The sequence below is a fragment of the Xiphophorus couchianus genome, chromosome 7 (assembly GCF_001444195.1).
Source record: "Xiphophorus couchianus chromosome 7, X_couchianus-1.0, whole genome shotgun sequence".
In the NCBI taxonomy this organism is placed as follows: domain Eukaryota; kingdom Metazoa; phylum Chordata; class Actinopteri; order Cyprinodontiformes; family Poeciliidae; genus Xiphophorus; species Xiphophorus couchianus.
The window spans coordinates 36000660-36027494 of NC_040234.1; the positions used below are offsets into that span (position 1 = coordinate 36000660).

A 26835-nucleotide genomic window follows, 5' to 3' on the forward strand; every position below is an offset into this window, starting at 1 on the left:
AGTTTTTGGTAGAAAGAGAAACAAGATAAATTTAATGAATATTAACCTTATTGTAATTTATGAATTAATTTGTTGCTGAGGCAAGTCATGAGTCAATAAAGACATGACCCTGAATTGTGTCAAATCTTTTTATTCATTTTACAAATCAATCATGATCAACAAAATGTCCCTTTTTGACGAAATAATTCAAATTAAATCACATATATGTAACTTAAAATAAATGATTGCATCAATATTTGATTAGATTTGTTTTATTTTCTCATTTTCTTGCTGGAAAATAAATGTTCTCCGCCGCGGTAGTTTTCTTGCAGCTGGAAATAATATTTTGCTAATTAGCTAGCTGTGCTCCGGTCGGATGATTATTGGTGTTACGCAACGCTCTCACTTCCGCTAAAGAGACTTAGACGAATGCTAAGTGCTATTAGCAGCCACGGAGGGAGACGGAAAGAAGCGCCGCCTATAAGGAGACAAAAACATTCCTCTTAAATTTCCCGTTTAAACCGGGAAGCGGTCATATTTGACTCCTCTTTGCTCCCTTATTACTGTTTTCCCGTAAATTTCCATATTATCAGCGGGAAACACCAACTACATGCGATAACTGCCACCACCTCCGCTCCCGCTCTCTCGCCCTCGGGCGGTTGGACTGGTGGGACGTCTCGCACCGGCGGCGGAATATTTCCATATTTCCACAACTTGACAGGTGTGGGCAAAAAGGGTCCAAAATGTGAGATTATTTTAAACTAAACGGAAAATATCACAGTTGAATGGCTGAACTGCAGAACGGAAATGACGTTGTGTCTTCAAACTCCTCATCGCAAAGTATCAACTACATGCATCGATCTACTTCCTGACTGCTAACCGGTAAGGTTTTTGTTCCAGTCATAACTTTATCTGTGATTGTTAATACAGAATCTGTTACATCATATAAATACAATGAATCGCATTTTGGCCGACATTACATTTACTTGCCGACATGGAAAAAAGATTAGAAATATCTATGTCATAAATAATATTTTTCATGTTTCAAACGTGAGACGAAATGAAGGATAATATAAAAGGCAGGGTTTACTAATGCTCTAATTTAAGTTTACTTTTGAATTAAAAAAAAAAAATGTTAATGGGAAGTGTTTAATTTCTCATCTGATTTTACACTTGAAAAATGTTTCACTGAAAGTGATGTTTGAACTTCATCCTAAGCATTTTCGCTTTTATATGTTTCTTTTACCAGCTTAAAAAGGTAATGCGAATTGGGAGAAATTCTTTTTACTTGATTGCTCGATTAATCATCAGAATAATTGATCATTTCTTGATTATTAAAATGATTGCAGACCTAGATTACAGTTTTGTTGTAGCAGATAGGTTTGTCGCAATAAGCGATAAATCATTTAGTCGCATTATAAACTAAAACAATATTAATAATTTCCGTTTGCATGATTTATTGTTTTTCTCTTTCTAGAAAAAAACTGGATGATAAAAGCCTGAAATCTGTGCTTTGATGTCACTTTTGCTTAGAGTTCCTAATTAATTTTTATTTGTTGTTTCTGTTTATTTAAAATATCTTCCAGTTCCATTGTTAAATGTCCATTATAATTTAAAGTTTATTGATCTTTGAGATGGCCATTACCATCATATTATGGTCTCAAAACAACTATATTATTGTTTATTGCAATAATTTCTGGTTTATAGTCCAGCTGTTATGTTTTCAGGCCTAGTTGCACCTGTCGGCCATTGTACAACAACAGAAGTTGCTTCAACATTTGGATGTAAAACTTTCAGTATCTTTGCTGTTTTTCTGTGTAAATTAGTTTTTGTTGGTAAACAGTTTTTGGGTTTTTCTACAAGTGTACTGGTTTGGAAAGGTTTAGGTAGTTTAAATGTTTAATGAAACTTTGTATTGATGTGGCCGCAGCGCCATCAGGATCCAAACAACAACAAAAGGTGAAGAAGCTCGGATTGACGCGTGGAAAAGCTGTCCAGTCTTTCCACGCTGGTGTTCTTTCCATTACTCCCAGTTCCCAATTAAGTTACATTTAACCGGAGCTCTGTCACTGCATTTTATACCTTTAATTACCAAAGACAGAAAACATGACATGCACAGTAACATCCAGGCTGTAAAACGCTGACTCGGCAGTAATTGAGCTTTAAGACGTTTCCGTGGAGGTGAGGTGAGCACACAGAAAGGGCAGGAAGAGCGTGATAACTACCCCGGGGGCGATTAACACCAGCAGGGTGCGCAGTGGGGGGTCCTGGGCTTGGCTGCACTGGAAGAAGAACGCCTGGTGGACCTCCAGGAAGACGCTGTCCACCAGGAACGTGTGACCCATGCACCAGCTCCGCTGCAGAGAGCTGTCCACACACATCGACAGGCTGTTGTAGAGGCTGCAGGAGGGAGAGAGAGAGCAAGACGGAGGGGAAGCTTTAGCGCCTCATCGATTCAGATATCTGCAGCTTAGCTAACGCTGGGTACGTCTGAGAAATCCCCACACTCTTTCAATTGTTACAACTGTTTAACTGGTTGCTAAGATGTGGTAACTGGATTGTCCAGGCTGTCTTTAAACGCACCATGAGTGGGCCAGAGTTTCCTTCTAAACAATCGCTGCGTTAACATCACATTTCTGTGGGAGATTTGTCTGCGTCTCATTCAGGCGCTGGAGCAACAAACGGCTCATACCTGGGAGTGTTCTGGGGAAACCGCAGTCGGCCATTTTACAAAAGAAATATGGATTCAGCATGTTAGAATATTCCTGTCACCATAACAAATATTCCTGAACGATAAACGGTTCCAGATGTTATTGTGATAAATTATGTTATTTTGAGACCATTTTCAACTAATATAATATTAATGGTTTAAAAATGCAAGAACACATTCTGAAAATCAATAAACTTTAAGTTCTAATGAACATTTAACACTGCAACTGGAAGACATTTTAAATGCTCAAAACAAATATGACGAATTATGAAGTCTCTGTACATAAAATTATCCTTCTAAAATGTTTAGTTGAGATCAAAGGTTCACACTGAATCTTATCCAATTTTTGGTAGAAAGACAAAAACAATAACTTATTGGGTCCATTTTAATTCATCATGTGATTTATGGATTTATTTCTTGTTGCGGCACGCCTCTGTTGGAATGACAAGTTTTTATGAATTGTGCAACGTTGTGAAAAAACAAAAACAAACCATTGTCCTTCTACTACTTCCTGTCTTTTTTGGTGTTTCCACCAGTGGTAACATCCGACTATTGAAATGTTGATCATTGATACGGCTCAAAAACTTTTTTGTAATATAATTTTTTTCTTAAAATTGCCATGTTTTCATTAAGCAAATGTATTTTTGTAATTTTCTTTTGCTTGCAGATATTAGCTAAAGGATTAGTTAATCCATGCCAGTAAACTACTTTATGCTATTTAACAAGAATAATCTTATTTTCCATCCCATACTCAACTTTCCTGCTTTGTTTGGAGGGAATCTCTGGTGTTTAACTAGTAAAAATGAGTTGTTTGTGTAGAGGGGAAAGAAATTCAGTTTTCTTCTTCCAGTAAAAGTCTTGAATGACTAATAAAGTGATAAAACAGGATTCAGGAGGAAAACCTCCGGTTGTCAATGGAGGAATTAGGCGGTGGAAGCTGCAGGGTGCCGATGATCTGCAGACACATCGGTGGATAAACGGTTAAATCTCCAGAACGTCCGAATGTTTTTGCCAAAGTTCAGGCCTGATCCGAATCCAGAAGCTAAAAGCTGAAACCAGAACGATGGCAAGAAATATGGCTCGATTTGTTGGAGAGAAAATCAGAGATCTGTCTAACAAACTGAGGCCAAAGTAAGGCTTCGCCGCTGATACTTGAGAGGAAATCATAGTTTAATATAACGTAAAATATTTGGCATCAGAATAAACTTTTCTGGGTCGAGTTGTGTGTTATTAGAGCAGGAAAAAGGAAAGCAAAGCTGCACTTTAAATCATGTGATCAAGTCGGATGCCATGAGCCAAAAACATCTCGCCTCAGTGACTCCAAGGTTCTTCTGAAGGAGAAACCACCCTCTGCTTGAGGGCTAGCTTGTATTTCATGGTCAGATATTAAATTGTCATATCCTGAAGATGTGGAGGCAAGCAGAGCCTCAATAAATCATCACAAACCTCACAACCACTCATTGTTACATGATTTCACAGTGGAAAACATCTGGGACCGAACCGGGCCTCGCAGCTGGACCCAAGTTACACTGTCAAAAATTAACAGCAATAATTTGGTTAATTTAGTTTGTAATAAAAGTGTTACTCATTTACAAATTTCTAGATTTCAAACTATTTACTAAACTAAATGTTTTCCTAAAAATTTTGTTTGAGCTAAATATTTAGTTTGCTAGCTATATTATTATAAAATATTTAGGTAAATAATTAGCTTCAAACTAAATGTTTCTCTTGCTAACTAAAAATTTTAAGCTAAACGTTTAGCCTACTAACTAAATATTTAACACAAATCTAACAAATTTTATATTAGATTTAACATAATATTGAGCTAGCAAGCTAACTCAATATTAGATTCAAACTACATACTTAGCTTGTAGTTAAGTATGTAGTTTGTATGTAGCTTTATGCTACAGACTTGGCATTAAGCTATGTGTGTAGTTTGAATTGAAGCTAAATATTTTTTATCAAACTGTTATATCCAAACTAAACATTTAGCTCTAAAATAGCTAAATATTTTGTTAGCTCTAAGATAGTAAAATATTTAGTTTTCAAACTTTAAACTAAACTTTTAGCTTGCTAACTAAATATTTAGTTTGGAGCTAACTTTAGCTTTCTAACCAAATATTGAGCTGCAAACTTAATATTTTGTTTTGAGCTTAAAAGTTTTGTCTGTAAATTTAATATTTTGTTAAATAAATATTTAATTAGAAACCAATATTTACAGATGAATATATATATATATAATGCTAAAAATATATTTTTGGAAAATGAACCGCCAGGTTCATTTTCAGGCTAAGTAACCCAAATAGTTCCAGTTAGTTTTTGAGTGTAGCTTCAGAACCGCACTGGGCCGGTTTCATGACCCAAACTGTTTTGGCCGGCAGTTCGAGAGAAGAACCTGGTACTTTAAAGGCGATGGTGAATCATCAGATATTTACGGTTTGACGGCCGGCCATGGGCAGTCCTGCTGATAGCCGCTCGTCTCCATGCTCCGGTTGAAATCGGACCTGCAGTTCTGGACGCTGAAGTGGAACCGGTTCTGGTCGCAAGGCGGGATGTCGTCAGCGTCGGTTCCTGGAGGAAACAACAGGACAACGTGATTAGAGCCACCGATGGAGGGTTTTTTATTATTACTCTGCACATAATTGATACCTGTGTTGTTTTAATGCGCAGCCTCCAGATTTAAACTTTGTTTGATTTGGACTCTGTTCAGGTTTATAGAAAATACAGCAGCACATTTTCTTTAAGGCCCGCGTTCTGACAGGTTAACGAGCCAAAAGCATTAAATCCACATCGTTTCGCTACAAGTTCTAAATATTTCTGTTGGAACCGGCTCTGAGGCTGGACTCGGTCCATTTCAGACATTCTTGTTATTGTTCCTTAAATTATTCAGCGATTTGCTGTGAAAACCATCCGCCTGCAGCTGCTTGTTGTTTCACTGCTGCAGAAAAAGTTTTCACCCCCTTTCATATTTGTTTGGTCACTGGAATATTCATCAAACATCGGCAGTCAGACAGAGAGAAAAGAAAAACAATCAATTTCTGTTAAATCAGAAAAAAGTCTGCAGTTTTAAAACAACGGATCAACCAAACCCTGCCTGTAAAAGTAATTACACCCTAAACCTAAATGACCACCAATGGTGCCATCTAGTGTTTGTGATGTGGAGGCATCTGGAGCCACTCCGCTTTACTGAATTGTTTTAATGTTCTCCAGCACAAACTGATAGTTTTAGGTCATGATTTACATCCAGACTTTGACTAGGCCACTCAAAACCCATTGGTAGAAGCCACTAATTAAAAAGTTAGTTTTGCTAAAGCTAAGTGAAAACATGTTGATATCCACCATGTGTCAACACACATCATGTGTTTCAGTTTACCATGTCACCTTCAAATCTGTGATTTCTCACGTTTCAGGCAGTGATTCAGTAGACTTTTAAACTCTTTACTGTACAAATACAGTGTTGCATTCTGGGTAATAACTGTCATTTGCTGCAACGCAACAATACATTGTGTCGACACACAGTGGACATAAACATGTTTGAATTTCACACTTTAGCATTAGCTTCTGCCAAATATCACATTGGTGTAGCACTTTAGCACTAGCATAACACATTTTTCTGATTACTGCTTTAGGTTTAGCACCACCTACTAAAGGTAGCTGTGCTAACCACTAGCTAAGAGCTTAGGAAGCAGAAGCTGTAAACCTGACCTCATTTTAATCTGCTCAGTCTGAGATCGTTGTCTTGAGTCTTTCTGCCCGTCGGTCAGTGAAGCAACATTGTTTTCTGATTTTTGGACTCACTGGTTCTGGTAGAACATCTCCGTGTAACCTCACAGATTTAAAATGTTTAAACCAGCCCAAAGGTTTTTAATGAGTTTTTTTTGTTTGTTATGACCGAGTGTGAGAACATTACCTGCCCAGGTGGCTAAAAGTGTCAGCAGGAGAACAGACAGCATCATCTGAGAACATATGACATTCATCTGTCAGAAATATCCTGAATCTTCTTATTCTAATTCACAGGACGACCACATCATCTAAAATCAGAACAAATAAAAACATGTGGTACTTTCCCACACGCTAGTCTGCTGAGCAGCAGACAGTCGGAGCATTTTAAGTTTAATATTTCTGTTTACACGAAAGAAGCTGTACGTCGCTAATCTGTATTTAATAGAAGTATTTAGTACGCACCTCGTCAGTTGTGATCCATTGGTGTTTGTTTCCTCAGTGAAACCCGTTCAGTCCCAGTCAGAAGAACAACTGATGGGTCCGGTTTTACCTCTGGAGGTTATTAGATTGAGCAACAGCAGTGGGCAGCCTGCTTCCTTTCCCAGGCGGGTTCTGGCCGTTTCCCATCTCCTTGTTTCGCCCTCAGCCCCCAAAATACATTAACTACGACCTCAGAGTCACAGCATCCGCATGTTTAATGTCCCTGTTTATGTCTGACTGGGAGGCCTTTCCCAGTTACAGCTGGAGAAAGTCCAGTGGGACTGGGATTTTTGAGTGAAGGCAGCAGAAATAATGATGTTTCTAGAATCTCTCGATATTAAAACGGTATTTCTTGTTTAGGTCAACAAGAAATAGTGCTTGAAGAAGTTGGAACAGAAATGCCCCAGCCACACTGGCATTGCTTTATTTTGGTTTCCAGTTGGAACTATGACTGCAACAGATAAGAAACAAAAAATGTGTAATTATTGCAGAAAGGGGGAGGAAGTGTTTCTATAGCAACCACCTTATGTTATAGCCACGCCCACTCATCAGAGTACGGTCTGAAGAGACAAAAACAAATCAGAAAATTAAGAATCAATTTGTTTAATTTGTGCAAAATCTCTAAAAATGTAAAATAAATTACTTTATGAGCTTTGAGGATATTAAAATCTTGTTTCGTTCCCATGAGTTTTTTCTGAATCATTTGAAAGGTTTTATATAAATCTCCAAACCAATATTAATAGACAGAAAAAAAATTCCATGCGTCTGATAGTCCAGTATATTTCGATTCGGTTCGATTCAGGACTAAAAATGCAACATTTGTTACATTTTCTGCTGCAATGAGTCAAACTAACAAAGCCCTTTGAGCAACCTGTTCCCCTCCTCACCTGTGGCGGCGCTGCACCAAGAACCACTGAAGAAACACTGAGCGCAACTTCCTTCTTCACCAAATGGAAACTAAAATGCAGATGAACTGAGAGTCATTTCCCCTGCTAGCGTTTTATTAGCTCGTTTGTTTTGGTTGCATTTTCCCAGAATGCCCTGCGCTGTAGTCAATTTCCTGCTTCCGGACCGCTTGGCCTTCACATGCATTCAAACCACATCAGAGTTCACATCAACCGAACCCAGACCGAGGTTTTCAGTTTGATTTCACTGCTTCTGTTTCAAATCTTTGTCAAAAGTCAATCAGTGACCAAATTTCCCATAAATGACTCTGAAGTGCTCCTGTTTGTTGCCCCAATCCAAACAACACCACAACATCAGCAACTCGGAGTGATGAAGTGTTTGGATTGTCCTAGTTAAAGTCTGGGCTGAAATCTGACCAATGTGGCCGAATTAAAGCAATTCTGCAAGAAAGTCTAGGTTAAAACTTCCGGTGACAGAAAAGCCTCGTTTCCAGCTGCTAAACATCAGTTGTCAGGTTTAGGAGGTTATGTATTACGCCTGTTGTGATTATTAAACGATGTGAAACTGTTTTAACTTCTCTTCATGGCTGCTGGCGGAGGATCGAAGCCCCGGCTGAACAGGAAAACAAATCTTCTCCCATTAGGAGTGGGACTCTGTGGAAACTGGCCCGCAGCATGATGACTGTCAGGCCAGAAACCATTAAAGCTTATTAAGGTGACGTCCAGATTCCTGGGATAAGGATCCAGTCCTGCTTCCTGCTCCGGAGGAAAACCCTCCAGCTAATCCGGTTCCGACTTTATCATATATTCCAGACGTGTTAAATAATATTCAGCAGCCCTGAATTCTCATTAATCTGTTGTGGCGCTGAATTATCAGGCTGAGTGGAAAAAGTGAGCGGCTTCATCCCAGATCTTTCGGTTCAAACGTCTCTCAGCATCAGGAGGAAAATCAAATGCTTCCACATTGTTCAGCTGATGCCCATTCAGGCGGAGTTGCTAAGCAATGGCTACACATAATAACCCACATAATGCAGCGCAGTGGCCGTGAGAAAACATTTCCAAACTGAGCAGACGACTGGAAAACCGTGCTGAAACATGACGCCTGTTGGTGCCTTTGTCCATTTTTATCGTCATGGAAACGGAAAGCGAGAAGAAAGACAGTTCGATTCCCGAGTCAAATCCCCTCCAAACGTTTCAAAAGCCGCACTTCCTGCAGTTTGAGGTTATTTTGAGAAACTCTGAAGAGTTCTCAGAGTTATTAGTTAAAACTGTGAGGTTTTTTGCCAAGTCATGATGGCTGCCTGCTGGGCGATAAAGTTACTGCGATAAACGATAATATTTCAGACCAATTTTAAGTAACATAATGCTGGTATAATAATAATAAGACTGGTTCTGGTTCTCCTAAACCAATTTTCTATTGATACTTTGGACAGTTTAGGCTGGAAGCTATTTTTGTTTTGGTCCTGATTAATGGTCTTTAAAATAAAAATCTCTCCACATCCTGCAGTTTTTATTACCGTTACAGTAGAAACCACTGATGGAGCTGGTAGCCATTTTTAATTTTTGCCCCCATTTGCAAAACTTTAGACAGTAGAGCTGATACAAAGACACTGACAGCATAAATACTTGATATTTATGAATATTGTCAAAATTCATTATTTTCCATCTAAAATTCAGTTTTGTTTTTTCTGTGTTCATGTTTTGGACACAATAAATGCATTTCCTGCTGCATGCTGAGCTCCCATGTGTTTGCTTGTAGTGCCCCCTTGTGGCTGCTGTTGGTTAATATTTGTGGAGGTCGTTCAGTCTGCTGGCTGAAGATCAGAGCTTAAAGTCTGTTGCTTTATGTGGCAACAACCAACCGGCCACTCACCTTCAATCAGGCTGTTGCAGTGGCTCCCTGCTGGGCAGCTGCTACCCTCTGTGGTAATTAGTCTCATGATTTTACAGAAGAGTTTTGGATTCAATACGTTGGAACGACGCAACTTTCTATAAACTAAGACGCTGTGAGAGCTCCGGAGCCAGAAAAACCACAAACGCACCATCTTTCCACAACTTCCTGTCGTCTTCTTTGGCGTTTCCACCAGTAGTAATTGAACTCATGATGCAAAATACAGTTTCCTTTGCAGTTTGGGAAATAAATCTGTTTCAACACAGCTGAAAAACCATCTGAGAAACTTGAAGTCAAGTTGAAAAACTTGGAATTTTTTTATGTCAGCATGTTTCTGATAAAGGAATTTATTTTCAATTTACACAGTTTTATGGTTAATAGAAATGCAACTACAGGGTTCTTAAAAGATGTGGAACAAACTTTTCCTTTCTTGTATCTGAAATCTTTAAGATTGCACAAAGATATCTGCCCAGAGGTGGACAGTTTCCAGAAATTTGAGTAAAAATTACATCAGACGGACCAAAATATAAAGTTATGAGAAGATTTTGGTATTTTAAGGACCAAAATGGCAATAATTCATATAAATAACAAAATCTGGCAAAAGAAAAAATTTTTCTAATCAATTTCTTTCAATATAAAACTTATGAAACTTTAACAAAAACTGCAGGTCTGTGTCTGGTGAATTTTTGGTTTGTCTTCATTCAGTAGAGAATCCAGAAATTTTGCTCATGTAAGGGTAGAAACACTTCATAATAAAATTACTTGAGTAAAAGTAAAAACTACGGCGTAGTAAAACTCAAAAGAGTAGCTGAGTAAATGTTTCCTTCCAGCTGTGTTGTCGTTGACCCTGTTTGGTTCAGTCGGTAATATGACAGCAGGTAGGACCCTGTCAGCGTGTTTACCTAGCGGGCCGCTAACCTGCTAACGGATCGTCAGGTTCAACAGATAACTCTGGCCTCATTTCCGCCCCAGCAGTCGCTGCAGTGATGTTCGGCCTCCTACTCGCTGTCCTCGCCCTCCCAGGATTCCTACGTGGAGATCTGGTGTTCAGATGCCCGGGCTGCACGGCGGAGAACCAGGACGGCTGTCCTAAGGTCACGCTGTGCGCAGAGATAGTGCGGGAGCCGGGCTGCGGCTGCTGCCCCGTGTGCGCCCGCCTGGAGGGGGAGTTCTGCGGGGTTTACACGCCGCGCTGCTCCACCGGGCTCCTGTGCTCCCCCAGCATGGACGCAGAGTTACCCCTGCAGCAGCTCATCCAGGGCTTCGGCCGATGTACGCGCAGTGTGGAGCAGGACCCGAGTTTGGACCTGCTGCCCACTAATGGTAAGAGGTTCATCCTCTTGATGAAATATTTTGCTCTAAATGAGCAAAACGGATTCTGGTCACATTCAGCCAAAAGTCACTCTTTCACTACAAATGCTAACCCAGTTTACTCAATTCTTCTGATTTATGCAGCATTATGTGTTTTCCAGGCCCCTGGTGTCATTTTATAGCAAAGTCAAGTAACTACATTTCCTCCAAACTTTTATAGTTTCTAGTACAAATTTCAAACTAACTTTTCAGCAAGATATAGAGGCTTGCTTTAAGTAAATATTATATAATTTTGATGAAAAAGTTCTTTGACAATTGGCAGATGCATTAATTCCTAACATGTCTTGTTATAAGTGAAATAATCTGCCAATAGAACTTTTTCATCAGAATTAAGGAATTGTTTACTTAAAGAAAGCCTCTGTATATTGATGAAATGTTACTTTTAAGTTGGTTTGTCTTATTTCAGGTTTACTTGGATATTTGCACTAGAAACTAGACCAAAATACTGGATGAGATTTTGTGTTTTTGCAGTGCAGTTGTTATAAAATGCTACATGTATCAAATATGACTTAAAGGAAATGCTACTTCCTCATTTAATACCTTGAAATTGGGCCTCTGTCTCTTTAAGAAGCTCCTGCTGTTTCTGAAGCTCTGCCTCCAGGAGTCATTCCAACATGGCTCCTCTATTAACCCTTTAACGTTTTCACCAGCTTTGCACTGAGCAGTAGTTCCTATCATGAGCTCAGCTACTCCACCAGCTGTTTGCTAATTGCTGCTGGCTAGTCTATAGGAGCTGAGTGGGGCAGGAGCTTCATCTTGTAGGTGGGGCTATGTCCACCCAGACATTTAGCTGCTGAATGGTTCCCATGGAGATGAAAGGATTTCTCAAACATGCATGAAAGAATCAAAGCAAAACAGCAGGGAAAAACATTATGACATGATGGAGGAAAAAAAAGTTTGTTTCAGCTGTAAGAGGGTAAAAAAAAAAAGGTAATAAAAATAAATGTATTTGGTGAAGAAGCCAATAATTATATCCAGCCAAAGAGGTTAAAGACAAGATGGTAAACAAATCCAGTTTCGAATGTAGTTTTCCAGTAATCATTTTCAGTCTGACATTTTTTAAAGAAGTGAAGGAGGCAGGGCTGTAAGTGTGTTTTCATAAAACAGATTTGGAATATCTTCCACCCAAAAGCTTCAAACCAAAGAAAGATATAATATTTTGGATGGAGTTTTAACGTAGTTTGAGTTTCTCCTTTAATTTCTCCTGACTGGGAAATCCCAGAAAATATGTAATGGTCACCAATTTGTCTGCCACCCGTCCAACATGAACCAGTTTCAGTTTTGTCAGAAACTGGACAGAGTGAATCAGGAAGTCATGAAGCCAGAATCAGGCCTCTGCCCCGCACCGCCCCTACACTAGAGTTTTTAACCTCTTTCATCTGGATGGTACAAAATATCACCAATTGGAAATAGTATTTTTATTTTCTTTTTTTAGATGCCACCTACATAAAACATGTTTACTCTAAACAAATAACCGTGAAATCCCACAGAAGGCCAGAAATGCCAAGCGTTCCCCTGCTGAGCTACAGTGAGAGGGGACAAAGTGCCAGTATTGATTTGTGAAAGTGAATGTTGACATATGTGATGCTCCAAACCCACATCTGTGACCGTGAACAAGCAGTGAACCTGCCACAGGGCTCTTATTTTGAAGGGGTTCAGGAGATAGACCAGGTACATTGACATTTGTTGTTAGGAAACATCTCCATGGCGATGAGTTCAGCCTGATTGCTCCATCTCGTCTTTTCTTGCTGCTGATCCACGCTGCGGCTTCGAACTGAAAACGTGAACTTTTGTCTTTTTAACTCCAAACCACAAGTGAAGAATATTTAATAGCAGAGAATAAAAAATCTGCCTCATGGCATCTTGTGTAACTGCAGCTGATGAGATGATCGATTTTTCTGCATTCCCTGTTTGACTTCCCATCTTCTGTGTGCAGACCGCAGAAACCAGCTGAAAACGAGCATCGTTTCAGCCTGTGGGTTCCTCAGTTCATCACTTTTTTAAACACTAAAGGCAGCATCAGCCTCTGCCTGGCTTAACTGCACCTTGAAGATGTTTCTGCTGTTGCTCGCTGACATTACATGCTAACATGTGAAGGTTTATCCGACCGTTTTGGTCTGTCCAGATTTCCATTCCTCTGCTGCTCCAGTTTAACTACAAAAATCAAAGTTTCTGGACAAAGGAAATGAATTTGCTGTCTGACCAGAGGAGCTGAAGCAACATGCCAGGTGTGGCAGATCTGTCAGCGACATGGATACATCATCGTACAACAATATTTGTTTTAGCCGTCAACATTTCAACATGTACAGTATTTATGCAGGGAAGGTCTGTCGAGCAACGCATACTCTTCATTCAGCACGGCTCTATTATTCTCGCTTAATTGAAAGTTGAAACTTTATATGTTTTCCGCTGCCAGCAGCGTCGCCGTTCTGTCAGTGTTTTCTCTGGAGAGCGAGAAAAGCACTTGGGAATCTGGCGGCTGAAGTCGGAAGCATCAAATCCAGCTACCGCTTGAAAAACACGGAGGAAGAAAAGGAATTATTTCTGGAAGTGTCACCATGACAGATACCAGACTTCAGTCTCTGCTTGATTTACTGGACAAATTCTCCATGGACATGGAAAAATAAGTTGCTGACTTGATCTCAGAATTCAGTTTCTTTATTTTTGTGTTCCATGTTGTAAACACAAGTGTTTCAGAAAGCCACAGTGTGTTTTTATAAAGTCAGAGATTGTAACAGTAACTAATCGTCCTTCAAAACTGTGAAGCCAGAATCTGTCAGATCTGAGTAACTGGAAAGTTAAACATCTAAAATCGCTAACATGCATCTAAAATGGATAACATCCAATTAAAACAATGACTAGCACGCATGTGAAATAGCTAACATGCCCCAATAAAGGCTGTCACACCTTTAACATGGCTAACGCAATTGAAATGACTAATGCATTTAAATTGAAAATACACATTTAAAACGGCTAACATACATACAAAATAACTAACAGTATTAAAATGGCTACCATGCATCTAATATGGCTGCCACATTTAAAATGGCTAACCTTCATTTAGACTAGCTAGCATGCGTGTAAAGATTGCGCGGCGTGTAAGCAGCTCCTGGGATCGAGATGATTCAGGTTTATAAATCAAGACAGGATTTTAGTTCCTGAAGAATTAAAAATGCTGAATTGTCTGCTCTTCCCAAATATTATGAAGATTTAATTACGTTCAATTAGGTTCTTTCTGTAAACATTTTTTTTTTTACCCCTCCAGGGGGTCTTTTGTGGCTCTAGTGTCCCTTATATGACAGTAGACTGACAGGAAACGGGGAAGACATGCGGCAAATGTCGCCGGGTTCGGGAGTCGAACCCGCGACGGCCATGTCGAGGACTCAAGGCCTCCAAATACGGGTCACGCTAACCACTACGCCACCACGTCACGCCCCTTCTGTAAACATTTTAGTGAAATTAAACTTGCTGTAAATTGAACGGGGGTCACAAATCCAGTGTAAACAGATTTGAGTGTTTCTCTGTGTTTTAATGGCATGGCTTCGCCTCGGCTCCCCTGCAGGAGATTCTCTGCTGGAACTTGCTCTCCTGCTTCACTCACTCTGCTCTTTAATTACTCCGAGGAGAATATGTGATAGGTGAAGCTTTAGCCGATCGGCATGTGGCTGCCTGCTGATGAGCCGACGTGCTGCTGGCTTTCTTCGTTCACTGTTTCTAACTTTACCTGAGAAGTAAACCTTTTGTGCTGCTTTTATTTTTCTGAATTTATGACCAGAAGTTGTAACCCTTATGTACTAAAGCGGGACTGCAGGTCCAGTCCTGTAGAGCAGCGGTCCCCAACCTTTTTAGTCGTGCGGACCGGTAAGCCCTTCGCAATTTTGCTGCGGTCCGGGGGGAGGTGTTAGGGCTAACCCCCTCGTTTTTCGTGGTGTTCCAGTCCAAAAAGAACCCGCGATAGGCGAAATCCGCGAAGTAGGAACCTTTATTGTTTTTACAATTATTATACAATAAAATACTCCATAATACATTGAAACCAAAGAACAAAACCTTTTTACAGGCCCAAACATTTGTTTAACAAATAAACGTTTTCTTTTTTTTTTTTTTTACACAAATAACTACTGTACTGTAAAATAATTTTAATATGAACTGAAAGCGGATTCCCCTGCCCGAATTGCGGAGATCAGCGCCGCCCCACCGTGACCCGAGTTATTGGATTAGAACGGGAGAAAATGAAAAATGATTATGAAAAAAAACAAAACAAAGTACAGTAGGACAAATAGTGACTCCCGTGTATTTCACTGCTCTTCTGACTGAGCCGCTGCATCCTGACTCCGCTCTGTAGCGGGTTTTTCTTCTAAAGCCCGCGGTGCAGGTGGGTTTCTTAGAGAGAAGAACATAGTTATCGGTTGATGTTGTCGCTCTTTGTTCTTCTGGGCCAAAAGATTCTTATAAACCGACATGCCACCATCGATTATGTTAAATATGGCAAGGTGCTTTACGTACGTGTACATATTAAACCACAACGTTGTTGACACACAGGTAGAGAAGAAGCGGAGAGACTGTTTAGCCAATCAGAATGCAGAACACAATGCACGATGCAAATCCGTGAAGCAGCGAGACCGCGACAGGTGAACGGCGATATGACGAGGGTTCACTGTACTCTGATGTTGTTTTGTTACTCATTCTGCTGCAAGTTGGCTCAATTTTGACGCACAAGACGTAACCGGTAAAATCCGGTTTAGGATTTTCAAAATAAAAGATCCGGAAGTAGTTCATTATTTCTTGCGCGGCCCGGTACCGGTCCGCGGCCTGGTGGTTGGGGACCACTGCTGTAGAGTGACTGTTGGATGTGTCCCTGACTGGGTTATAACTGCTTTTGTTTTTATTATAGTTTAGTTTTATTTCATTGTGACTATTTGTCTAATTTAGTTGGTTTTAGATTTAGCTTCTGCTAAATACTGTGTTGGTGTAGCGCTTTAGCATAACTAACTTTATGGTTAGTGCTTTACGGTTAGCACAACCAACTTTATTGGTAGCTTAGCCCACCAATAAATAAGCCTTCTTTTTGTCTAAATGCCACAAAATCATTGTTTTCCTCCATTCATTAACTGTATCAAAATAATTTTAACTTGCTACCTCTGTCAAGGAATGTGCAGTAGAGCTTTTATTTATTTGTAAGGCGTTACCTCAGTTTAGTCTGACATCAGCATGCTAGAAGTCAAAGTAAACTAGAAATTGAGTTTTTGTTTAGCTGGTGAAATAGGAGTAGAGAAACTGCTGTGGGCGATCTGTAGTGATGAAGAACCAGTGAAGTTTAGTCCAGTCCTCGCTGATTGAGTTCAGGTTGTCAACGATGAGCTTCTTCTGTAAGATACCGTCGAGGCGTCCTGATCAGATGTCCTCTGAAAGAACCTTTCTGGTACATTCCCGTAGGAAAACAACCCAAGGTTCACTGGAGAGCTTCTTCTAGTGTTGGATTTCTGGACCAGAATTAGCAGAAGACTGCAGATGTTAGGACAGCGATTTGAGTCTCGACCCTCACGGTTTTTATTTCATGGGTTCTGAGCTGAAAGGTTTCAACTTGGCAACTTCTGAGGTTGCAACCAGACAGGAAAACGTGCATAAAGGCAACCGCTGAAAGCATGATCTACCCAGCAGCTTTGAAGTGGCCGGCCGTCAGGAAGAGGCATTCATGCAGACAATGCTGCATTGTCCGGCCATCAAAGGCCCTGACGGCTGTCTGAGACTCGCCTCCATATGATAACAGGGCAAAGGCATTAATGAGAAGCAACAGTCGGAGAGGCGCTCATTACTCATTGTGCGTGTTGAGAAAGCTGTGAAAGCATCGCTCAAAGGCACGAGCCAAAGCCAGCCCTCCACAGCTTCAGACAGGTAGTTTCTAAGGCGCTGAGGCAGAACAAATGCTGTTTGGAGGGCAGGTGGTAGCTAAGGGCTGTAGCCATGGTTACGCAGGTCTGACACACGATCACAAAATACCTTCTGAACCCGACTGAGCTTTAGCAAAGGCTGCTGACTCGGGCTGGGCTTCTAAACATGTCCATCCAATAGAGTCTAGCAACATGGCCGCATTGTGGCTAATGTAGAAAACTTCAGTCCAGTTATTCAAGATGTTGATTTGTTCTTCACCCTCGTGTACGCGCTGCTCAAAGTGCTAATGGTGGAGAAACAACTTACCGTCACTGAAAGACCGTTTATCTTCAGTCATCAGTGGCCATGCTAACTAGCGTTAGCCTCTGTGGCATGCTCTGCTGTGGGGGATCTAGCTGCAGAGAGCAAGGAGATGTACGTGAGGGTGATTGACAGCGCTAAGACCCTCCTTCAGGTTCTGATTGGTTGTTTCTGATGGGGATGGTGCATTTCTGCAGATGGCAGCAGAACCACCGGGAGGAGACAGAAGAGCTCCATTATTTTAATAAATTGTCTGTCTCATACTGTCAGGACACGGTGAGAGTTTTAACAAATATGCAGTAAAAACATTTTGTTTATAAAAGTTATGTATCGCAGCTTTAAAGGGCCAGTATCATGTAAAATATACTTTTTTTAATCTTTTATGTTATAATGTTTTTCTATGGAGTTTTGCTTTCAGTCTTTCATGTTTGAGAAATCCTTCAATCTCCATGGCAACCATTCAGGGTGGATCTAGCTCCGCCTCCGAGGTGTAGCTCCTCCCCCACTCGGCTCCTTCAGACTAGCCAGCAGCAATTAGCAAACATTTGCTGAGTTAAAGGAGCTGCTGCTCAGAGTGACGCTGTTAAAAACGTTAAAGGGTTAATAGTGAAGCCATGTTGGGATGACTTCCTGGAGGCGGAGCTTCAGAAAGAGCAGGAGTTTCTTAAAGAGACAGAGGCCCAATTTTAAAGTTTTTCATCAGGAAGTCAAATTTCTTTTAACTCATATTTGATATATATGTAGGATTTTTATAACAACTGAAGGTAACAGAGTTACTTAATTGTGCTGTAAAATGAAAACACACAATACTGGCCCTTTAAATGGCTCATCGATCTAATTAACGTCATTCTTAAATTTACACTAATAGATGAAATGTCCAAATTTATACTCTAAAGTATTTAACATCTGACCACAAAAACAGAAGTAATGTAGGTTTTTTGTCACAACTGAATATAAATGTGTTCATTGAGGGGTTAAAACGTTTGCCTTATTTTTTGAAACGGATAACATTGCCACCTGCTGGCCAGGGGTGGAAATGGTAATATTTGGATAAATAAAGGAAACAAACATTTGTTTAAATGGGGTAATAACATCTTTAAATGTAATTTTTTCTGGAAGATTTCACATCAGAAAATAAAATCTGAGTCCTGCTTTTGCAGGTTTTCCACCTGGCAGGGGTGTGTGTGTGTGTGTGGGGGGGGTGAACACAGAGCTCCAGGACGCAGAGCTGATTTACAGCCTCTGCGTTCTGTTTCGGTGCTAATTACACCGACACCAGCCGCAGCTCGAAGCCTCTGGCAGGAACGAGCTGCTGACTCAGCATCGGGTCTGCCTCCTTACAAGTCTGGACTCCCAGGACTCAACTCCTCGACTCTCGACTCCTTCTTGCCAATGAGAAGTGTCACGGCTCTGAATCCTGATCAATGCAGAGTTTACTGTCAAAGTTTGTCTCCGTTTCAGGCTTTCAGCTCTGCTCTGATTTTCTGTTCTACTTTCAGTGAGCGAAAAGCTGCAAACTCAGGATTTTATTTGATGCATGAAGCTGTGTGTAGTCGGGAAGAGGACGACACAAAATGGCTTTCAGGATTTTTAGCGGGTGGAATCAATTTCTGCAAACTAAAAATCTGACTTTTTCTGAAGAGAAATGTTACATTTTCAGTTTGCCAGCATGTAGGTGAGGGCGCTCTGCTCGGAGCAGCAGAACCGACACTACGTTGGGTCAAAACCATCAACAAAAGTCACCTAGCGAAACACGGAGGTGGCAGTATCATGCTGTGGGATGGGGGAGCAGGGCAGAGTCAATGGGAAGAAGGGAGGTTAGAGGCTGCAGAAGACCAGTCACTCTAAACATCCAGCCAGAGATGTTATGGGATGGTTTAGATTAGCGGCCTAGTCAAAGTTCAGACCTTAAACCAACTGAGAATCAATGATGTTTTCTAACGGAGTAAGGAAGGATGAGGAAAAGCTCTAAATTTTGCCATCCTGCAAAGAACCTGATTTTGTTCAAGTTTTATCTTTTAGAGCAGGCATCCAAAGTTGGGTTCATCACTGCTTTAAAAATCTGAAGTTATTATGTTTGGATTTAAAGAGGAACGATCTAGAGTCGGCTCTCAGCTTCAGTTGTTACAGCTGGAGACTACTGATCAGGCTGACCTTTGACCTGAACCTTCACAGTCACATAGAGACGGTTACAAAGTCGACCTTCTGTCGCCTGTTGATTCATAACAACAGGAACGTTGATTAATAAATATAATGCATGTTTGCTTTGATGATGGTGTTTGACTAAATATATTGCTTCCTGCTTGTTCCTAATGACTTCCTGTTGTTTATCAGGTAAAATCCTTTGAACCTCCTTGTTTCTGAAAACATGAAGTTGCGTTAATTAGCCGTTTAAATGCGCCGCGTCGGAACAGATGCATCTGAACAGCTGCAGGACTCTGCTCCGTCTCAGAGGAAATCTGTGGAATCTGGGTCATAATTTCTGCCTCAGAAAGCCCAACTGGAGCTTTATAGGTTGTGACCTCACTGTCGCCACGGTAATTGCAGCCGTCGCAGCACCTGAGTGTTCGGCGCAGCATTAGTCACCGGGAGGCGCAGGACGCCCCGAGGACACAGACCGACATTGTCCTTTAATTCCAGGATTAAGACCTGCGCTTGTAAAGAGGCCTGTTAGCAGGAAGGAGTTGTTTTAGAAACCAAACGGATTGCAGAGCGGAGATCTGGAGGAAGCTCCAGGCGTGGGCTAAAAACAGACGGGCCGAACCGCCGACCACATGCAGCACATTTAAAGGTTGTTTTCCTGTTGTTTCCCTGCAGAGGTGCACGGCACTGAGAGTCCTCTGGTGAAGAGGCCGCTGCCTGACCCCTGGAACCGGCAGGAGAAAGCCCGGATCCAGACTCAGAACGAGCTGAGAACCAGGATGAGGACCAGCCTGCACGACGAGCGGGTCCAGAGAGAGCCGCCGGTCAGAACCTCCACAACTCACACAGACTGAGCCAGTCTGGATCCCGCTTTATTAAACTCTGAATGTTTGCTCCACAACGTCTTAGAAATATTTAGTTTGGAGGTAAATAGTTGGATTCAAACTAAATATTTAGCTTGCTAGCTAAATATTTAGGTCCAAATTATTAGCTAGTAAGCTAAACAGTTAGCTTCAAACTACATATTTAGTTAATGAGCAAAATGTTTAGTTTGTAGCTAAATATTTTATAACTAAATAAAGCAAGCTAAATGTTTAGCTCCAAACTAAATGATTTATTAGGAAGCTAAATATTTAGCTTACTAACTAAACGTTCAGATCCAACCAGTTCCACTAAAACTGATGTTTTGTTTCCATATAAAGTTGCTCAACTCTCCACAACTCAGAGTGAGCCCTTCAAAATAAAAGCCAGCCTGCAGTGGGTCGGCGGTTTGGGCCGGGTTGGTTCTGGTTTAGGTCTGCAAGTCTGTGATGAGAACAACGATACTGCGGCTCGTTTTCTCTCATTTACCAAAACCGGAAGAGGAATCAGGAGCAAAATGAACAACAAAGCAGTGAGGACAGGGGGCGGGGCCAGCCCGGAGGCGGGGCCAATCAGAGGGCAGAGCCAAGCTGGGAACTGGGTCAATCAGAGAGCGGAGCCAATCAGGGGCGAGGGTAAACTGGGGGCGGACATGTGAGGTCAGAGGTCACAGAGCTGTATGTGACTGTGAGCAGACTGTACAACGTTTGCTTTCCTTTATAATCACTGAAGCAAAACACCATGCAGATACAGGTCAAGGTCAAAGGTCACTTCAAGACAATGGAGGACCACATCCAGGGCTCTGCAGAAGTTTTAAACCATCTCTGGAGATTTTCTGTTCTCCACTGAGGAGTTTGTTCTCCAGACTCACCAGAGTTTTTCCTCGGATTTCTCTCTGCTGTCGGGGCTGAACGTTCAGATCCTGTAATTAAAATATTCTAAATTCATGAGAAAAAACATTTTTCCTTTTCCTATTTTTCTTTTATACTCTAATTTTTCTTCTCAAAATATTCACTTTTTCCATTTTCTTTTCCTTTTCCCATTTTTTTCTTATTTATTTAAAAGTTTATTTTCTTTTTCCTATTTTTCTACTTGCTTTCTTCAACTTTTTCTTCTTTTTTCTTCCATTTCTCTACTTTCACTTTTTCCTTTTTCTCATTTTTCTTTTTCTATTTTTTCCTTTTTTTCCATTTTTCTTTTCCTTTATTTTCTATGTATTAAAAAACTTAGCATCTTAAAACGTTTGATAAATCTGATAAAACCTGTTAATGTGAACATAAAGCTGTAAATCTCCGGCCTGTCGGCAGGTTTTTGGTTTACCAGCCTCACCGTGTGTGGAGCTCACAAAACGAGACTCAGACCTTTACAAATAAAGGAGTGTTGATGTTTTAGCAGCTTCTCATGTTGTGCGGCTCATTTTCCCAACAAACGCTGTGAGGACCAGCTGCTCCTGATGGAGCCGTTTTAACGCGAGCGTGTGTTTCTGCTGTGTTTCCACCAGAGCTCCTGCCAGCAGGAGCTGGACATGGTGTTGGAGGAAATCTCCAGGATGACCTCAGAGGACAACCGGGGCCCGCTGGAGAACCTGTACGGCCTCAAGTTCCCAAACTGTGACAGACACGGACTGTACAACCTGAAGCAGGTGAGCCGCCGACCTGGGGTCAGTCTGGAGGTTTAACTTCACACTGCGTCCGTCACCGAAGGGTTCAGTCAGAGAAAGGCCAGGCTGGGATTTAAACCTGCAACCTTTGTGGTGCAATGCAGAACAATCAATCCGTACAACGCAGGAGGGCGTCCAAACCTTTTATCACATGGATCAAAATGACTGCCAGGCCAAAAAAGGGGAAAAAGAAACTAATACTGACTTTTTTACTCAACAATAAACTAAGTTTTTAAACTAAATGAGTAAAATAAAGATGCAAATAAGCTAATGTATTCCTTTTAAATAAGAAAATAAAAGTTTTTGTGTCTAAATGCAGCAGCAGCTTTGATCATCTGCAGCTAAAACAGCTGTTTCTGCTGGACTGAACTGTGATGCAGCATAGAGCTGATCTGGTGATTAGTTTATGAATTAACTATTTAGTAATTAGATGCAAAATATGATTTAATTGGAGATATTTTTTCCAGAATGTGAACCAGGTGAAGCTAAAACTTTAACTAGAGGAGTTATGGATAGAACAGATTTACAGATAAAGGTTTTTATTATTTAAAATGCAAAATGTTTATATTTTTTGGAAAGATTTTCTGCATTACTGAGTGTTTTTTTTTTTCTTCATAAAATTGTCTTTTTACGAGTCTGTATTCCAGTGAATGATTAATCAATTATTAAATTAGCTGTAATCCATTAATTGTGATTAATCTCATTAGTTGAAAATCCCATAGATTATTGACTGCTCATAGCTACTCCACATAACCCCACTCTAAATTAAAACATGAAGATAAATTATAAGTTTAGATTAAATTTTGGCAGCAGAGATAAAGATTTTCAGCATTTGTGTGTTGAATTGGTCAGGATGTTTAACTCACTAATCCATTCTTTATAAACTCCAACACACACTCCTGTTTCTTAGCATCCTGCCTTCACACACACACACACACACACACACACACCGGCGTGAGAGGATGTTGTCATCCTGAACGAGACAACAGGCTCCTGAGCTGAAGGTTACAAGGCAATAAAAGTGTTTGGCGTGCTGCAGGGGAAGGCTTTGGTTAAGCCGGGAGCGAGTTGTGCTTCTGACGTTTCAGTTCTGCTCATCCGCAGAAATCAGAGGCTGAAGGACAAACAAGGTCACAGATCCAGGTTTGATCGTAGGGCGATAGTGGAGCAGAGGATCTGGAAAGGCGTCACGGTTTCCTGAAGGATCTCTGCTCACAAGCAGCAGCATTGTTCCTCCGTTCCCAGGATGCATCACTGTACCTCCTCCACACTTGGAGTGTTCCCTTTGCACCGCACCTTGGCCCAACGCGCTGCAGCACACCGCACCTCGGCCCAATGCGCTGCAGCACCTCCCAGCGCCGCGCACTAATTACTGTAACTGTCACTTCTTTGTTCTTTCTCATGAAAGGAAGAAAATAGAAACTTTCCCTCCATGAACTGAGTCTGCTTCTATCACGACCTCATTTAAGAGAGGAGTGTGTGTGTTGGTGTGAGTGTGGGTGTGTGTGGGGACGGGTTATTATTGGGTGAATGTGGTCCCACCCGGACCAGAGCCCTCGCTCTTATCCAATGATCCTTCACCCTGCCTCACACACACACACACACCTCCATGCTTCATTAACCCGCTGTGCCTCCTGCGCCCCTCCCCTGGCTGTTTCTGTTCCTCCTGCAGTGCAACATGTCAACACACGGCCAGCGGGGCGAGTGCTGGTGCGTGGACCCGCTGACGGGCGTCCAGATCCCGGAGACTCCCAGAGTCAGAGGAGACCCCAACTGCCACCGCTTCCAGGAGGCGCTGCGGGCGCTGCCCACCATGGCCCGCTAACACACACACACACACACACACACACACACACCGGGTTTGATCCTACACTCAGTAGAAGGAAATGCCTTTTTTTTTGGCCATCTTCACACTGCAGCCTGAAGCAACACAAACCTGATCTTTATGATGAAACTTGTTTTTGCAGATAAACTGTCTCTTAGGTTCGAGTTCTGACTTTATGCTTCTGTGTTGATTTTGAATTTTTCTTCATTATTTCTGCCTGAAGCGGTTTCTCTGGCCTCTCAGGTCAGACGGTTCTCAGTTTAATTTTCCCGTTGGTTGCAGCCAATCGTTGAGTCTAAACTCCGTTACTTTGGGTTCAGACGCGTTGCAGGAGTGTCATTTCCCTCATATCTAACAGATATGATTGTTTTCACATTTTCCAACACAGAACAAAAGCTGCTTCACAATTTAATCAAATACTAAAATATTTACACACAGAAATAATTAGTCAAACTGGATAAAAATACAAAAATAGCAAGAAAATATTATGTAAAACCTGATCTGTTAAAACAATTTAGAGATATTTATAGGGAAAGCGAGACTGTATTGGCTGCTGCAGCTCATTGATATACATTACTGTATAGGACGGCGCCTATTAGCCACTGTAGCTAGCAGCCTGCAGCCATTATTCTTCATGGAGTAAAACCAGACTGATGAGCAGGAATCTGCCACAGAAACAGACGCAGCGGCCTTATTTCTTGTCTAATTTCTATAAAATAGAGTTAAATGTTTAAACACTATCACTGAAAAACGATTCAGAATGTAATCTAAGTGATGTCTGAACCCAGCGGCGGTTGGTTAGCTAATTTAACCACCTGATCTGTCATTATGTTGGTATGTGGGTCGCCTTATTTTTTTTTAAAACTGCAAAAAGATACAAATGAATCAGAATCAGTTTTACTGAGGACAAAAATGAATAAAAGTCCCGACTGTTCAGTGAGGACGGGAGTAAATAATGGCATTTATAAAAACTTGTAGAAAGATATGTTAACACTTACAGAAACACCAAAATGACGGGAACGCAGACTGTTCATAAATCTGATGGCGAATCCTGAGCTTTTCATGCAACCAGAATAAGAAATTTACCCAGAATTCAAACTTTGACCCTGAAGACGCCCGTCAGGATTCAGAGCTGGGTTGAAACGAGGAGCCTTGTTTGTAGTTGGAGCCAAAAGCGGGTCATATGAGCCCAGTCCTGACCGGCGGTAACTTTATACATGTGCTTATGTGCCAAGCAGTTGGTCACCAGGCCAGGCTGTGAAAACTGCTTTTACAGCTTCGTCCTTCGTTGGTTTTTATTGGGTTTTAGGAACCGTCCTCAGGTGCAGAAGGGAGTTCAGATCGCAGGCGTTTTCTGGGCTTTTCTGCACATTTAGTGGTGGTTTTAGGCTGAAAACGAATCAAAAAGAGTTTTGTTTTGGCACAATGGGGGCGAGCATCTCTGCCGAGACGATAACGTTCCCGCTTTAAGACTCCTGTTTGTTTTGTTAGCTTCCAACAACTTCCTGGGATGTGCAGATTGTGGGTTTGTTTCTCAGACTTGTTGATTGTTAACAAAATAATTGTTGTTTTATCTCGGTGAAATGACGAGTTTCTCCAGGAAGTGCAGACATCAGTTTTATATCAAACACAATTATTATGCTGGAGCTCGTCGGTGCGGGAAGAGTTCGGCTCTCTGCAGAGGGGAGGAACGGTGGGAATCTGCACGAGTCGACTTTTATTCTGCTGAAAACAATTTTTACTTCCACTATAAACCAAAAGTTTCTCCGATTTCTGTTGGACCAGATTTTGCGATCATTCCTGAAGCAACAAGTCGTTACAGTTAAAAAATAAAGCGCATTAACATGATGGGGTTTGCTATATAGAGGAAGAGCAAATTTTCCGTTTGAAGGTTAAAATTAAAACATTTCTCCAATAAAAGTTTTACAGGCTTTCACAGCCCGATTTCTCCTGGACGCAGTAGTTAAAAAGCACACAGTGGTCCAAATAAAACCTTCGGTAGTCTTTGCTGGATCAGGAAATCCTCGTTCAGAGTCTCCCCAACATCTGATCACTGCAACCGGAGAAATGTTCCCCGATTTCAAAACTTTGGCTGACGTGGTGCTTGTAATTCCAGTTAGCAGAGCGCAGATATTTGGCCCATCAGCACAAGACAACTGAGGCACATGAGACTTTTCATGAACAAATAATGTTTTTAGATGGAATATTTTAAATGCAACACAAAGTTTATCTGTTGATTATCACAGTTTTTGCTCTTTTTGATTTCAAACACGGTAAATCAGCATCATATTGACTTAAAAAACTAATAAACAAATACAGCAAACGTTTTCAAATAAATAGTGACACAAATCTTGAATAGAAAAGTCATATAAAAATAAAAAATGATATTCCGGTGACCCTTGAACTCTTTAAATGTGATGATTTTGGCCAAATGTTTGGACTTCTCCGGTCCAACATGGCCTCTGATCGGCAATCAGATTCTAAAGGCTTTTCATTCCTATAAATCCAAATATCTCAGTAAACAACTTTTACACAATATAATACAATACAATTTATTCATAAAGCAAATTAAAACACCACCACTGGTCGAAGTGCTGATTATGATGAATAATTGTAGGAAAGTAAAACATCCTGAAGCCAAACAGAAAGTTTTCACAAAACGAAACAAGTTTCTGTCAAAATGTAAAAAGTTTCTTGGGAAACAAGTAGAAATGTAAGATAGATGGGAAAAAAATGAGTAAATGTTAACCAACAAATTCAGAACTTGGACTAGTCTCAGATGTTCTTTTTAGAAAAAAACTAGGACATTTCTGAGTTTCAAGAGTAAAACATTTTGACTTTTACAACTCAAATTTCCAAAAGTTGAATTTTCTTTTGATCTTGAAAAAACTTTTCAAGATCAATGTTTTTTTTCTAGAAAACTTATGGGATTAATCTCAACATTTCTAATTTTTTCTAACAAATTTTTGATTTCCAAGCTTGGTGTTTTCTGAGTATTTTTTCTAAAAAAAAATTATTTTTCTTTTATGGAAATTTACTCCTTTTTTTCTATCTACAGTGGCTCTGATACGCTGTCGTAGATTGAAATATGCTTTCTGG

The 26835-nt window shown here is 40.8% G+C and overlaps 1 protein-coding gene across 1 annotated transcript; it reads left to right on the forward strand.

Moving 5' to 3' along the window:
* Positions 1-213: 213 nt before the first annotated feature.
* Positions 214-26462, forward strand: igfbp2b (insulin-like growth factor binding protein 2b). The gene is made up of 5 exons (XM_028023498.1): positions 214-861; positions 10664-11011; positions 20066-20214; positions 21753-21893; positions 23584-26462. Exons 2-5 carry the CDS (start codon positions 10675-10677, stop codon positions 23734-23736), a joined length of 780 nt encoding a protein of 259 aa, XP_027879299.1. The 5' UTR covers positions 214-861; positions 10664-10674; the 3' UTR covers positions 23737-26462.
* The last annotated feature ends 373 nt before the right edge of the window (positions 26463-26835 follow it).

What these genes read in the sequence shown, in the direction of transcription:
- igfbp2b (XM_028023498.1), top strand. Translation starts at nt 10,675, where the DNA reads ATGTTCGGCCTCCTACTCGCTGTCCTCGCCCTCCCAGGATTCCTACGT. An exon ending in GGACCTGCTGCCCACTAATG is followed by an intron (nt 11,012 to 20,065) that starts GTAAGAGGTTCA and finishes GTTTCCCTGCAG; the next exon opens with AGGTGCACGGCACTGAGAGT. An exon ending in GACTGTACAACCTGAAGCAG is followed by an intron (nt 21,894 to 23,583) that starts GTGAGCCGCCGA and finishes TTCCTCCTGCAG; the next exon opens with TGCAACATGTCAACACACGG.